The sequence below is a fragment of the Chiloscyllium plagiosum genome, unplaced genomic scaffold (genome assembly GCF_037043375.1).
Source record: "Chiloscyllium plagiosum isolate Xiang-an unplaced genomic scaffold, Cpla_swu_hap1 HiC_scaffold_1, whole genome shotgun sequence".
Lineage (NCBI taxonomy): Eukaryota > Metazoa > Chordata > Chondrichthyes > Orectolobiformes > Hemiscylliidae > Chiloscyllium > Chiloscyllium plagiosum.
The window spans coordinates 167907203-167921595 of NW_028270139.1; the positions used below are offsets into that span (position 1 = coordinate 167907203).

At 46.1% G+C, this 14393-nt stretch overlaps 1 protein-coding gene across 1 annotated transcript in view; it reads left to right on the plus strand.

Annotated features, from left to right (window-relative positions):
- LOC148152271 (retinol dehydrogenase 11-like) overlaps positions 1-14393 on the plus strand; it is a 44554-nt gene that overhangs the window by 7583 nt on the left and 22578 nt on the right. Inside the window, exon 2 of the mRNA XM_087992164.1 lies at positions 13904-14143. Within this exon, the coding sequence (XP_087848290.1) occupies positions 13904-14143 (240 nt within the window). The remainder of the gene's footprint in view (positions 1-13903; positions 14144-14393) is intronic.

Below are 14393 nucleotides of genomic sequence, written 5' to 3' on the forward strand. Positions count from 1 at the left end.
TTGAGTACAGGAGTTGGGAGGTCTTGTTGCAGCTGTACAGGACATTGGTTAGGCCACTTTTGAAATACTGCACAAAATTCTGGTCTCCCTGCTATAGGAAGGATGTTGTGAAACTTGAAAGGGTTCAAAAAAGATCTACAAGGATGTTGCCAGGGATGGAGGGTTTCAGCAATAGGGAGAGGCTGAATAGGCTGGGGCTGTTTTACCTGGAGCGTCAGAGGCTGATGAGGTGACCTTTTGTTGTTTATAAAATCATGAGGGGCATGGATAGGATATATAGCCAAGGTTGTTTCCAAAACTAGAGGGCATAGGTTTAGGGTGAGAGGAGAAAGACTGAAAAGGGACTTAAGGGACAACTTTTTCACACAGAGGGTGGTGCGTGTATGGAATGAGCTGCCAGAGGAAGTAGTGGAGGCTGGTACAATTGCAACATTTAAGAGGCATTTGGATGAGTATATGAATAGGAAGGGTTTGGAGGGATATGGGCCAAATGCTGGCAGGTGGGACTAGATTGGGTTGGGATATCTAGCCAGCATGAACGGCTGGGACCGAAGGATCTGTTTCCATGCTGTGCATCTCTATGACTCTATCTGCTTGAACATAGACTCCCAACTCCCAGATACTGACCTCATTAATAGCTGTCTGGAAGAACACAGCAAGACAGACAGCACCAGGAAATGGAGAAGTCAATATTTTTGGGAGTAACCTTTCTTACACTCGAGACGTTAACTTCTCCACCTCCTGGTGCTGCCTGGCTTGCTGTGTTCTTCCAGCCTCCTGCCTGTCCACCTTTAATTCCAGCATCTGCAGTTTTTATGTTGTCTCTAATTTCTGCTGTCTAGCTGTGGGGTCGAACAGGAGGGTCGCTGCGTCAGTTAGAAGCTCTTAGTGAAGGATGCAATTAATGTCCAGGCATGCCCTCACAAACAAACAAAACTTATCTGGTCTATTTTTTCCTAAGCCAAGAACCTAAGCTGTCCCAAAGTCCACCAGTCCAGGCCATCATTCCAAATTGATAAAAGAACTGACAGAGAAGGATGCAGTGTACAGCTGTTGTGCCAACCCCATTGACAGTATTCTGAATGTGGAGGTACTGGTGTTGGACTGGGGAGGACTGGGTCAGAAGTCACATGACGTTGTTATCATCCAACAGGTTTGTTTGAAACCACAAGCTTTCGGAGCCCTTGCTCCTTCCTCTATCATGAGAGAGCATATATTATCATGAGAGAGCATATATTATCATGAGAGAATATATCGGACACAAACTTTATAAGTGAAAGATCAAAGGGCTTTTTCTTTACATGAATGTCCCTGTCCGGTGATTGTTGTGCAATGTCCATTCATCAACACGGCCTTCCACCCTGTCACCTGAGGTGTTACCTTAACTTCAGGTTTTATCAGAATAATCTCGGGGCAGTGACTTGAATGAAATTCTGAGATTTACATAGTAATCCTTGCATCTCCATTCTAACTGATTAGAGACTTAACAGCCATCTAGATTTGTTCAATACATTCACATCAGTTGTATGAGCCTTTGATTTTTAATCTATCAATTCTATGTCCAATGTATTCTCTCCCACGAGCTGCCTGAGGAGAGAATGGGGGTTCCAAAAGCTTGCAGTTTCAAATAAACCTGTTGGAATATAACTCGGTGTCATGTGATTTTTGACAGTATTCTGAAATATGCCAAGAAGTTTCTTTCTCACCAAACCCTTCATACAGTCTGTAGCCTCCAGTAAAGTGCAAAGTGAGTGTACGCTGAGAAATGAATGTAAGAAGCATCCTGTGCAACTGAATGGACTTTGATTTATGGACCAACTCATCATCATTAACCATTTCAGCTGCTAATCTTGCTTTTTTAAATCTCTGCTCTTCCACATAAGTTCTCACTACCTCAGGAAGTGAATTTTGAACTCTTCCAAAACAATCATCTCTCTACAAGCATCATATGTTTGATTTCTTTTCAATGCCTTTACCCACCTAATGAAGTTAATTTGTTTGATCCTTTCAATCTCAGTGCATGTTTGACCTGGGTCCCTCCTTCGATTCCTGAAACATTGTCTATAGGCTTCTGGTACAAGCTCATATGCACTTAAGCTGGTTTTCTTCACTTCCTCATACCCCCAGATGCCTCCTCTGGTAGTGATGCGAATACCTCACTAGCTTTACCTACAAGTTTTGTTTGGATCGACAAAACCCACATGATCACTGGCCATTTCATTTGTTTAGCCACTTTCTCACATGAAATGAAAATGGTTTCTACATCATTCCCATCAAACTTAGTCGATGCTTGGACATTTAAACAGATTCCCACCAGGCCTATGGCGACAATGGGATAGCTCTCCATCACTATCCTCCTCACTGCTTCTACCTTTCACTCCTCCCTCCACCATTTTAAGCTCAATTCTAACCTCCAAAGTTCAAAATCTCTCTGTTTCTCCCTCTCTTCTATTACAATTCAAACTGTTTCATTTCTAGATTAGATTACTTTACAGTGTGGAAACAGGCCCTTCGGCCCAACAAGTCTACACTGACCCGCCGAAGCGCAACCCACCCATACCCCTACATTTACCCCTTACCTAACACTACGGACAATTTAGCATGGCCAATTCACCTGACCTGCACATCTTTGGACTGTGGGAGGAAACCGGAGCACCCGGAGGAAACCCACGCAGACACGGGGAGAATGTGCAAACTCCACACAGTCAGTCGCCTGAGGCGGGAATTGAACCCGGGTCTCTGGCACTGTGAGGCAGCAGTGCTAACCACTGTGCCACCGTGCCGCCTTTTCATGTTCAAGCTGTTTCATTTACAATCAAATTTTATCCATTTCCAAACATTCCAATTATGTTCCTGGCAATTGTAAATGTTAATATATCGCTGCAATTACCCTTTCTCTCACAGATAAACGCAATACCAACTCCAACTTGTCTGCCGATTCCAATGGCCTTGCCTTGCCCACTCCCAAAGTGACTTCTTCCACCCCCGGGGAACTCTTACTGACAGAAATAGCCATTATTACACAAGGCACACTCTGTTTAAATGAACCAAATCCAAATGAAAAGAGAACACAAAACAATCACCGCTCACTGTCTTTTGAGTCCAATAATCCTAAACCCGATCTGGAATTGGAGATTTTGATCCTGACAAGAGCCCCCAGTTTGCTATGGACCAGACTAAACCTACTCAAAATATATTGGGAAGAAAGCCTAGACCCCAATGTTTTCTAATTGTTAAAAGCAAGTGCAAGGCATTGTGTTCTGGATGCAATTCAATTGGTCAAACTACCAGGCTTGAAGCAAAATACACTTTACTCTTACACTGTAGTTAAAATATAGACAAAAGAAGAAGAATAGGAATAACAACTCTATTGGAAAATTTGGACGAGCGCCCAAACGGCTAAATCCCAGCAACGAGCCCCCAAACTGTTAAGACACGGGCTAAACTGCCCCTCCCTCCGCTAATTTAAACCGGCCACACAGAAAATATTTACCCATGTGATAATCTGTGAAAATTTGAGAGGCAAGGAACTATCCCAAAAGTCACTATTTAAAATAAAACTAACAACTTTATTTGTTTTAAGTCTGACAGAGAATAATTAACTAATAACTATTTACAATGCCTTTCTCGAAGCTATCTTATACTTTCCTTTCTAAAATACAGGTCCGATAAAACCCCTGATTAAGATCTACCAAAAAGTTCAAATTTCAAAACGAGCCAGCTGTCGAATCTTCTCTTTGTATCTTCCTCTGTCTTTTTTTGCTTCTTCTTAGAGGTTTCTGTTTTACATGTCCTTGATAGATAAAGGTACCTTTAAGAGAGCTATTCTGCGGCAGTCTGCATATGTTGGTGCCTTGGCAGCTCTCCCTTAACTGTTCAATTTTTCCAAGTCTTATATCCCAAATCATTGGATTGTTTCATTGGCTTTAATATTGTCAAAATACTAAATTCAAACTTGATTGGAGTTTGGTATCTTGGGGCATAATTTAAACTGATTGGCTGAATTTGAATTTGATTTTGTATCAAGGCAACCAAGCTTATCTAGCTGTTCATCAAAGGTTACATTTTAAAGTTTCCAGTACTGTCTGTGCTTCTCTAGGTCCTTGCTAGCTTTTCTACTCCCTTAAAGGTACAGTACCCCTTACACCTTCATAACATGGCTCTCCACTGGGGAGTTGAATCCCGGTCTCCCACATGACAGGCAGGGATACTAACCACTCAGAGATGATGAAAGAACAGCACTCTGAAAGCTTGTGATTTCAAATAAACCTGTTGGACTCTTATCTGGTGGTTGTGTGATATCTGACATTTCAAGAAGAAAGAGCATTAGGAGAAAATTTTGAGAGAGAGAGAGAGAACCCAAGTAATTTGCTGTACCAAGGAGAGATGTATAGCAGCTTCCAAACCCCAACAGCCACTGAAACTTAAATTAAAATCCTGGTTCTTTGGGAGCTTGACCCCGCCCTTTCAGGCTGCTTTAATTATTCCAGAATAAAGAAAACGCAAGGCCTCTCACACTGTTTACTTTATGGGCTTGGAACAGACAGCTCACCATCGCGCTTTCAACCTCTCTTCATTAATAAAATCCAGGATAAAATACACCTTTTGAAGCCATAGTGTCATCACAAAATGGAGATTCAACCAGCCACAAGCAGCTGATTTGGTCTGTGGACTAGGTATCAATAATAGCACTGGGGAAACAATGGCCCAGTGGTATTATTGTTAGACTATTAATCCCAAAATACAGCTAATGTTTTGGGGGTCTGAGTTTAAATCCCACAAAGGCAGATCATGGAATTTAAATTCAGTAAAGGATCTGGAATTAAGGGTCTAATATTGACCATGAAACCATTGTTAATTGTTAGGAAAAATCCATCTAGAGTGGTTATGGTAGGGGATTTTAACTTTCCAAACATAGACTGAGACTGTCATAGAGTTAAATGTTTAGATAGAGAGGCATTTTGTAAGTGCGTACAAGACAATTTTCTGATTCAGTATGTGGATGTACCTACTAGAGAAGGTGCAAAACTTGACCTACTCTTGGGAAATAAGGCAGGGCAGGTGACTGAGGTGTCAGTGGGGGAGCACTTTGGGGCCAGCGACCATAATTCTATTTGTTTTAAAATAGTGATGGAAAAGGATAGACCAGATCTAAAAGTTGAAGTTCTAAATTAGAGAAAGGCCAATTTTGACGGTATTAGACAAGAACTTTCGAAAGCTGATTGGAGGCAGATGTTCGCAGGTAAAGGGACGGCTGGAAAATGGGAAACCTTCAGAAATGAGATAATGGGAATCCAGAGAAAATATATTCCTGTTATGGTGAAAGGAAAGGCTGGTAGGTATAGGGAATGCTGGATGACTAAAGAAATTGAGGGTTTGGTTAAGAAAAAGAAGGAAGCATATGGAAGATATAGACAGGGTAGATCGAGTGAATCCTTAGAAGAGTATAAAGGAAGTAGGAGTATACTTAAGAGGGAAATAAGAAGGGGAAAAAAGGGGTCATGAGATAGCTTTTGCAAATAGAATTAAAGGGTTTTTACAAATACATTAAGGACAAAAGGGTAACTAGGGAGAGAATAGGGCCCCTCAAAGATCAGCAAGGCGGTCTTTGTGTGGAGCCACAGAAAATGTGGGAGGTACAAAATGAATATTTCGCAACAGTATTTACTGTGGAAAAGGATATGGAAGATATAGACTGCAAGGAAATAAATGGTGACATCTTGCAAAATGTCCAGATTACAGAGGAGGAAGTGCTGCATGTCTTGAAACGGGTCAAGGTGGATAAATCCCCAGGACCTGATCAGGTGTACCGTAGAACTCTGTGGGAAGCTAGGGAAGTGATTGCTGGGCCTCTTGCTGAGATATTTGTATCATCGATAGTCACAGGTAAGATGCTGGAAGACTGGAGGTTGGCAAACGTGGTGCCACTGTTTAAGAAGGGTGGTAAGGACAAGCCAGGGAACTGTAGACCAGTTAGCCTGACGTCAGTGGTGGGCAAGTTGTTGGAGGGAATCCTGAGGGACAGGATGTACATGTATTTGGAAAGGCAAGAACTGATTAGGGATAGTCAACATTGCTTTGTGCGTGGGAAATCATGTCTCACAAACTTGATTGAGTTTTTTGAGAAGCAACAAAGAAGATTGATGAGGGCAGAACGGTAGGTGTGATCTATATGGACTTCAGTAAGACGTTCGACAAGGTTCCCCATGGGAGACTGATTAACAAGGTTAGATCTCATGGAATAAAGGGAGAACTAGCCATTTGGACACGGAATTGGCTCAAAGGTAGAAGACAGAGGGTGGTGGTGGAGGGTTGTTCTTCAGACTGGAGGCCTGTGACCAGTGGAGTGCCACAAGGATCGGTGCTGGGTCCTCTACTTTTTGTCATTTACATAAATGATTTGGATGCGAGCATAAGAGGTACAGTTAGTAAGTTTGCAGATGACACCAAAATTGGAGGTGTAGTGGACAGCGAAGAGGGTTACCTCAGATTACAACAGGATCTTGATCAGATGGGCCAATGGACTGAGAAGTGGCAGATGGAGTTTAATTCAGATAAATGCGAGGTGCTGCATTTTGGGAAAGCAAATCTTAGCATGACTTATACACTTAATGGTAAGGTCCTAGGGAGTGTTGCTGAACAAAGAGACCTTGGAGTGCAGGTTCATAACTCCTTGAAAGTGGAGTCGCAGGTAGATAGGAAAGTGAAGAAGGCGTTTGGTATGTTTCCTTTATTGGCCAGAGTATTGAGTACAGGATTCTGGATTAGTGGTGCTGGAAAAGCACAGCAGTTCAGGCAGCATCTGAGGAGCAGTAAAATCGACATTTTGGGCAAAAGCCCTTCATCAGGAGTAAAGGCAGAGAGCCTGAAGGGTGGAGAGATAAGTGAGAGGAGGTGGGGGTGAGGAGAAAGTAGCATAGAGTACAATAGGTGAGTGGGGGAGGGGATGAAGGTGATAGTTTGGGGGCGGGGGGAGGGTGAAGTGGATAGATGGAAAAGAAGATAGGCAGGTAGGGCAAGTCATGGGGACAGTGCTGAGCTGGAAGTTTGGAACTAGGGTGAGGTGGAGGAAGGGGAATCACCTTCATCCCTCCCCTACTCACCTATTGTACTCTATGCTACTTTCTCCCCACCCCCACCCTCTAGCTTATCTCTCCACCCTAGAGGCTCACTGCCTTTATTCCTGATGAAGGGCTTTTTCCTGAAACATCGATTTTATTGAGTACAGGAGTTGGGAGGTCCCGTTGCGGCTGTACAGGCCATTGGTTAGGCCACTGTTGGAATACTGCATGCAATTCTGGTCTCCTTCCTATCGGAAAGATGTTATGAAACCTGTAAGAGTTCAGAAAAGGTTTACAAGGATGTTGCCAGGGTTAGAGGATCTGAGCTACAGGGAGAGGCTGAACAGGCTGGGGCTGTTTTCCCTGGAGCGTCGGAGGCTGAGGGGTGACCTTATAGAGATTTACAAAATTCTGTGGGGCAATAGGCAAATAGGCAAAGTCTTTTCCCTAGGGTCGGGGAGTCCAGAACTAGAGGGCATAGGTTTAGGGTGAGAGGGGAAAGATATAAAAGAGACCAAAGGGGCAACGTTTTCATGCAGAGGGTGGTACGTGTATGGAATGAGCTGCCAGAGGAAGTGGTGGAGGCTGGTACAATTGCAACATTTAAAAGGCACCTGGATGGGTATATGAATAGTAAGGGTTTGGAGGATTATGGGCCGCGTGCTGACAGGTGGGACAAGATTGGGTTGGGATATCTGGTCGGCATGGACGGGTTGGACCGAAGGGTCTGTTTCCATGCTGTACATCTCTATGATTCTATGACTCTCTCTCTGGTTCACTAATGTTCTTCAGGGAAGGAAATTGCCATTCTTATCTGGTCTGGCCTACATGTGACTCCAATCCCATAGAAATGTGGGTGACTCTTAACTACCCTCTGGGCAATAAATGCTGTCCTAGCCAGTGAGGCCCTCTTTCTGTGACTGAATTTAAAAAGCCTGTGCCGAAATCTGGTCTGTGCTTTCTGTGGGTCTAAAAGAGAGTGGAAGTTGGGAAATTTTCATTGCTTTTAAAATCTGTCACTCTTACTCCAGAGATAGCAGGACTTGATTTCCAGTACTTAGCCAGTGAGGCGCAGCACGGCAACATGTTCAGACAATTTCCTGCAGATTGTAAACACCGAGAAGAGTTAGTTTAACATTGGGTATTTATGCAAGCAGCTGTCGAGAGAGAGAGAGAGAGAGAGAGAGAGAGAGGGGGAGGGGATGTTGCAAAGATTCTCCACTGTCAGATTTATAGACTGCACATAAAGAGGCCATCCAGCCCATCTGGTCAGATCTACCCTTTTGATGAGGAATCCCGTTCCTACCACTCCCCCCTAACTCAGGAGTTTTTTTCCTCATTCATACCCAGGTCCAATTCCTGAAGGCAAAATGACTGTGTTTTGCAATGTCAGGAGAGGAGGTGTTATAGACCTCCTAATAGTCAGAGGGAAATTGAGAAACAAACTTGTACAGAGATCTCCACTATCTGTAAGAATAATAGGGTGGTTATGGTAGGGGATTTTAACTTTCCAAACATAGACTGGGACTGCCATAGTGTTAAAGGTTTAGATGGAGAGGAATTTGTTAAGTGTGTACAAGACAATTTTCTGATTCAGTTTGTGGATGTACCTACTAGAGAAGGTGTAAAACCTGACCTATTCTTGGGAACTAAGGCAGGGCAGGTGACTGAGGTGTCAGTGGGGGAGCACTTTGGGGCCAGCAACCATAGTTCTATTAGATTTAAAATAATGATGGAAAAGGATGGACCAGATCTCAAAGTTGAAGTTCTAAATTGGAAAAAGGCCAATTTTGACGGTATTCGGAAAGAACTTTCGAAAGTTGACTGGGGGCAGATGTTCGCAGGTAAAGGGACGGCTGGAAAATGGGAAGCCTTCAGAAATGAGATAACGAGAATCCAGAGAAAGGAAAGGCTGGTAGGTGTAGGGAATGCTGGATGACTAAAGAAATTGAGGGTTTGGTTAAGAAAAAGAAGGAACGGTGGGTGGCACGGTGGCACAGTGGTTAGCACTGCTGCCTCACAGAGCCAGAGACCCGGGTTCAATTCCCACCTCAGGCGACTGACTGTGTGGAGTTTGCACATTCTCCCTGTGTCTGCGTGGGTTTCCTCCGGTTTCCTCCCACAGTCCAAAGATGTGCAGGTCAGGTGAATTGGCCATGCTAAATTGCCCGTAGTGTTAAGTAAGGGGTAAATGTAGGGGTATGGGTGGGTTGCGCTTCGGCGGGTCAGTGTGGACTTGTTGGGCCAAAGTAAAAACAATGACTGCAGATGCTGGAAACCAGATTCTGGATTAGTGGTGCTGGAAGAGCACAGCAGTTCAGGCAGCATCCAAGGACAGGCAAAATCCGAGGACAGGCAAAATCGACGTTTCGGGCAAAAGCCCTTCATCAGGAATAATGATGAAGGGCTTTTGCCCGAAACGTCGATTTTGCCTGTCCTCGGATTTTGCCTGTCCTTGTTGGGCCGAAGGGCCTGTTTCCACACTGTAATCTAATCTAAGAAGCATATGAAAGGTATAGACAGGATAGGTCGAGTGAATCCTTAGAAGAGTATAAAGGAAGTAGGAGTATACTTAAGTAGGAAATCGGGAGGGTAAAAAGAGGACATGAGATAGCTTTGGCAAATAGAATTAAGGAAAATCCAAAGAGCTTTTACAAATACATTATGGACAAAAGGGTAACGAGGGGGAGAATAGGGCCCCTCAAAGATCAGGAGCCTGTAGTTTGTTTTGCGGAAGGCGGAAAGGGGTGGGGAGGGAAATATATCCCTGGTGGTGGGTTTTTTTTACCTGCCCTCGACCTCTTCATTTCCAACTGCCGCTGGGACATTAACCGCCTCAACCTGTCCACCTCCCTCCCCCACTCCAACCTCTCACCCTCACAACGCGCAGCCCTCCAATACCTCTGCTCCAATCCCAACCTCACCATCAAGCCAGCAGATAAAGGGGGTGCAGTGGTAGTCTGGCGCACTGACCTCTACACCACTGAAGCCAAATGCCAACTCGAGGACACCTCTTCCTACTGCCCCCTCGACCATGACCCCACCTCCCCCATCACCAAACCATCATCTCCCACACCATACAAAGCCTTATCTCCTCAGGAGATCTCTCACCCACATTTTCCAACCTCATAGTCCGGGAACCCCGCACTGCCCAGTTCTACCTCCTTCCCAAGATCCACAAGCCTGACCACCCTGGCCGACCCATTGTCCCAGCATGCTCCTGCCCCACTGAACTCATCTCTACCTACCTCGACACTGTCCTATCCCCCCTAGTCCAGGAACTCCCCACATACGTTTGAGACACCACCCACGTCCTCCGCCTCCTCCAAGACTTCCGTTTCCCCGGCCCCCAACGCCTCATCTTCACCATGGATATCCAATCCCTCTACACCTCCATCCGCCATGACCAGGGCCTCCAAGCCCTCCGTTTTTTCCTCTCCAGACGTCCCCAACAGTACCCTTCCACTGACACTCTCATTCATTTGGCCGAACTGGTCCTCACCCTGAACAATTTCTCCTTTGAATCCTCCCACTTCCTCCAAACCAAAGGGGTAGCCATGGGCACACGTATGGGCCCCAGCTATGCCTGTCTCTTTGTTGGCTACGTAGAGCAATTGATCTTCCGTAATTACACCGGCACCACTCCCCACCTCTTCCTCCGCTACATTGATGACTGCATTGGCACCACCTCGTGCTCCCGCGAGGAGGTTGAGCAATTCATCAACTTCACCAACACATTCCACCCTGACCTTAAATTTACCTGGACCATCTCTGACACCTCCCTCCCCTTCCTCGACCTCTCCATCTCCATTAATGATGACCGACTTGACACTGACATTTTTTACAAACCCACCGACTCCCACAGCTACCTGGATTACACCTCTTCCCACCCTACCTCCTGCAAAAATGCCACCCCGTATTCCCAATTCCTCCGCCTCCGCCGTATCTGCTCCCAAGAGGATCAGTTCCACCACAGAACACACCAGATGGCCTCCTTCTTTAGAGACCGCAATTTCCCTTCCCACGTGGTTAAAGATGCCCTCCAACGCATCTCGTCCACATCCCGCACCTACACCCTCAGACCCCACCCCTCCAACCGTAACAAGGACAGAACGCCCCTGATGCTCACCTTCCACCCTACCAACCTTCGCATAAACCAAATCATCCGCCGACATTTCCGCCACCTCCAAAAAGACCCCACCACTAGGGATATATTTCCCTCCCCACCCCTTTCCGCCTTCCGCAAAGACCGTTCCCTCCGTGACTACCTGGTCAGGTCCACGCCCCCCTACAACACCCCTCCCATCCTGGCACCCTCACCTGCCACAGCAGGAACTGTAAAACCTGCACCCAGACCTCCTCCCTCACCTCTATCCAAGGCCCTAAAGGAGCCTTCCACATCCATCAAAGTTTTACCTGCACATCCACTAATATCATTTATTGTATCCATTGCTCCCGATGCGGTCTCCTCTACATTGGGGAGACTGGAAGCCTCCTAGCAGAGTGCTTTAGGGAACATCTCCGGGACACCCGCACCAATCAACCAAACCGCCCCGTGGCCCAACATTTCAACTCCCCCTCCCACTCTGCCGAGGACATGGAGGTCCTGGGCCTCCTTCACCATCGCTCCCTCACCACCAGACGTCTGGAGGAAGAACGCCTCATCTTCCGCCTTGGAACACTTCAACCCCAGGGCATCAATGTGGACTTCAACAGTTTCCTCATTTCCCCTTCCCCCACCTCACCCTAGTTCCAAACTTCCAGCTCAGCACTGTCCCCATGACTTGTCCTATCTGACTATCTCCTTTTCCACCTATCCACTCCACACTCCTCCCCCCGACCTGTCACCTTCATCCCCTCCCCCACTCACCTATTGTACTCTGTGCTACTTTCTCCCCACCCCCACCCTCCTCTAGCTTATCTCTCCACCCTTCAGGCTCTCTGCCTTTATTCCTGATGAAGGGCTTTTGCCTGAAACATTGATTTCGAAGCTCCTTGGATGCTGCCTGAACTGCTGTGCTCTTCCAGCACCACTAATCCAGAACCCCTCAAAGATCAGCAAGGTGGCCTTTGTGTGGAGCTGCAGAAAATGGGAGAGATACTAAAAGAGTATTTTGTGTCAGTATTTACTGTGGAAAGGGACATGGAAGATATAGACTGCAGGGAAATAGATAGTGACACCTTGCAAAATGTCCATTTTATAGAAGAGGAAGTGCTGGATGTCTTGAAATGCATAAAGGTGGATAAATCCCCAGGACCTGATCAGGTGTACCCTAGACCTCTAGAGAAGTGATTGGTGGGCCTCTTGCTGAGATATTTGTATCATCCCTAGTCACAGGTGAGGTGCCAGAGGACTGGAGGTTGGCTAACGTGGTGCCACTGTTTAAGAAGGGCAGTAAGGACAAGCCAGGGAACTATAGACCAGTGAGCCTGACCTCGGTGGTGGACAAGTTGTTGGAGAGAATCCTGAGGGACAGTATGTACATGTATTTGGAAAGGCAAGGACTGATTCGGGATAGTCAACATGGCTTTGTGAGTGGGAAATCATGTCTCACAAACTTGATTGAGTTTTTTGAAGAAGTAACAAAGAGAATCAATGAGGACAGAATAGTAGATGTGATCTATGTGGACTTCAATAAGGCGTTCGACAAGGTTCCCCATGGGAGACTGGTTAGCAAGGTTAGATCTCACGGAATACAGGGAGAACCAGCCATTTGGATACAGAACAGGCTCAAATGTAGAAGACAGAGGGTGGTGGTTGAGGGTTGTTTTTAAGTCTGGAGGCCTGTGACCAGTGGAATGCCACAAGGATCAGTGCTGAGTCCTCTACTTTTTGTCATTTATATCAATGATTTGGATGCGAGCATAAGAGGTATAGCTAGTAAGTTTGCAGATGACACCAAAATTGGAGGTGTAATGGACAGCGAAGAGGGTTACCTCAGATTACAACAGGATCTCCATCAGATGGGCCAATGGGCTGAGAAGTGGCAGATGGAGTTTAATTCAGATAAATGCGAGGTGCTGCATTTTGGGAAAGCAAATCTTAGCAGGACTTATACACTTAATGGTAAGGTCCAAGGGAGTGTTGTTGAACAAAGAGACCTTGGAGTGCAGGTTCATAGCTCCTTGAAAGTGGAGTCCCAGGTAGATAGGATAGTGAAGAAGGTGTTTGGTATGGTTTCTTTTATTGGTCAGAGTATTGAGTACAGGAGTTGGGAGGTCACATTGTGGCTGTACAGGACATTGGTTAGGCTACTGTTGGAATATTGTGTACAATTCTGGTCTCCTTCCTATCGGAAAGATGTTGTGAAACTTGAAAGGGTTCAGAAAAGATTTACATGGATGTTGCCAGGGTTGGAGGATTTGAGCTACAGGGAGAGGCTGAACAGGCTGGGGCTGTTTTCCCTGGAGCGTCGGAGGCTGAGGGGTGACCTTATAGAGTTTTACAAAATTATGAGAGCCATGGATAGGGTAAATAGACAAAGTCTTTTCCCTGGGGTCGGGGAGTCCAGAACTAGAGGGCATAGGTTTAGGGTGAGAGGGGAAAGATATAAAAGAGACATAAGGGGCAACATTTTCTCGCAGAGGGTGGTGAGTGTATGGAATGAACTGCCAGAGGATGTGGTGGAGGCTGGTACAATTGCAACATTTAAGAAACTTTTTGGATGGGGACATGAATAGGAAAGGTTTGGAGGGATATGGGCCAGGTGCTGGCAGGTGGGACTAGATTGGGTTGGGATATCTGGTCGGCATGGACGGGTTGGACCCGAAGGGTCTGTTTCCATGGTGTATATCTCCATAACTCTCTGACTCTGTGAGTATTTTTCTGTCTCTATGGTCAGGCATTGGGAAGTTCATTGCACAGGACCTTGCCCAGAGAAAGGCCCGTGTGATCCTGGCCTGCCGCAGTGTGGAACGAGGAGAGAGAGCAGTGCGAGAAATCCGACGCCAGACAGGAAACAACGACGTTCACCTCCGCATCCTGGACACCAGCTCCATGGAATCCGTGCGGAGGTTCACAGAGCAGATCAGGAAGGAGGAGAAGCAATTGGACATCCTTGTAAACAATGCAGCTACCTCAGGTAATGAGAAGAGACAAAAAAAAGAAACTGCAGATGCTGGAATCAAAGGTAGACAAACGGGAGGCTGGAAGAACGCAGCAGGCCAGACAGCATCAGGAGGTGGAGATGTTAATGTTTCGGGCGTAACCCTTCTTTAGGAATGGGGGCGGATGTGGGGGGAGCTGCAGATAAAGGGGGTGGTGAGGGCAGGCTGGTGAAGTGGAGATAGGCGATGACAGCTAGAGGGTACGACCTGGTTGGTCAATGGGAG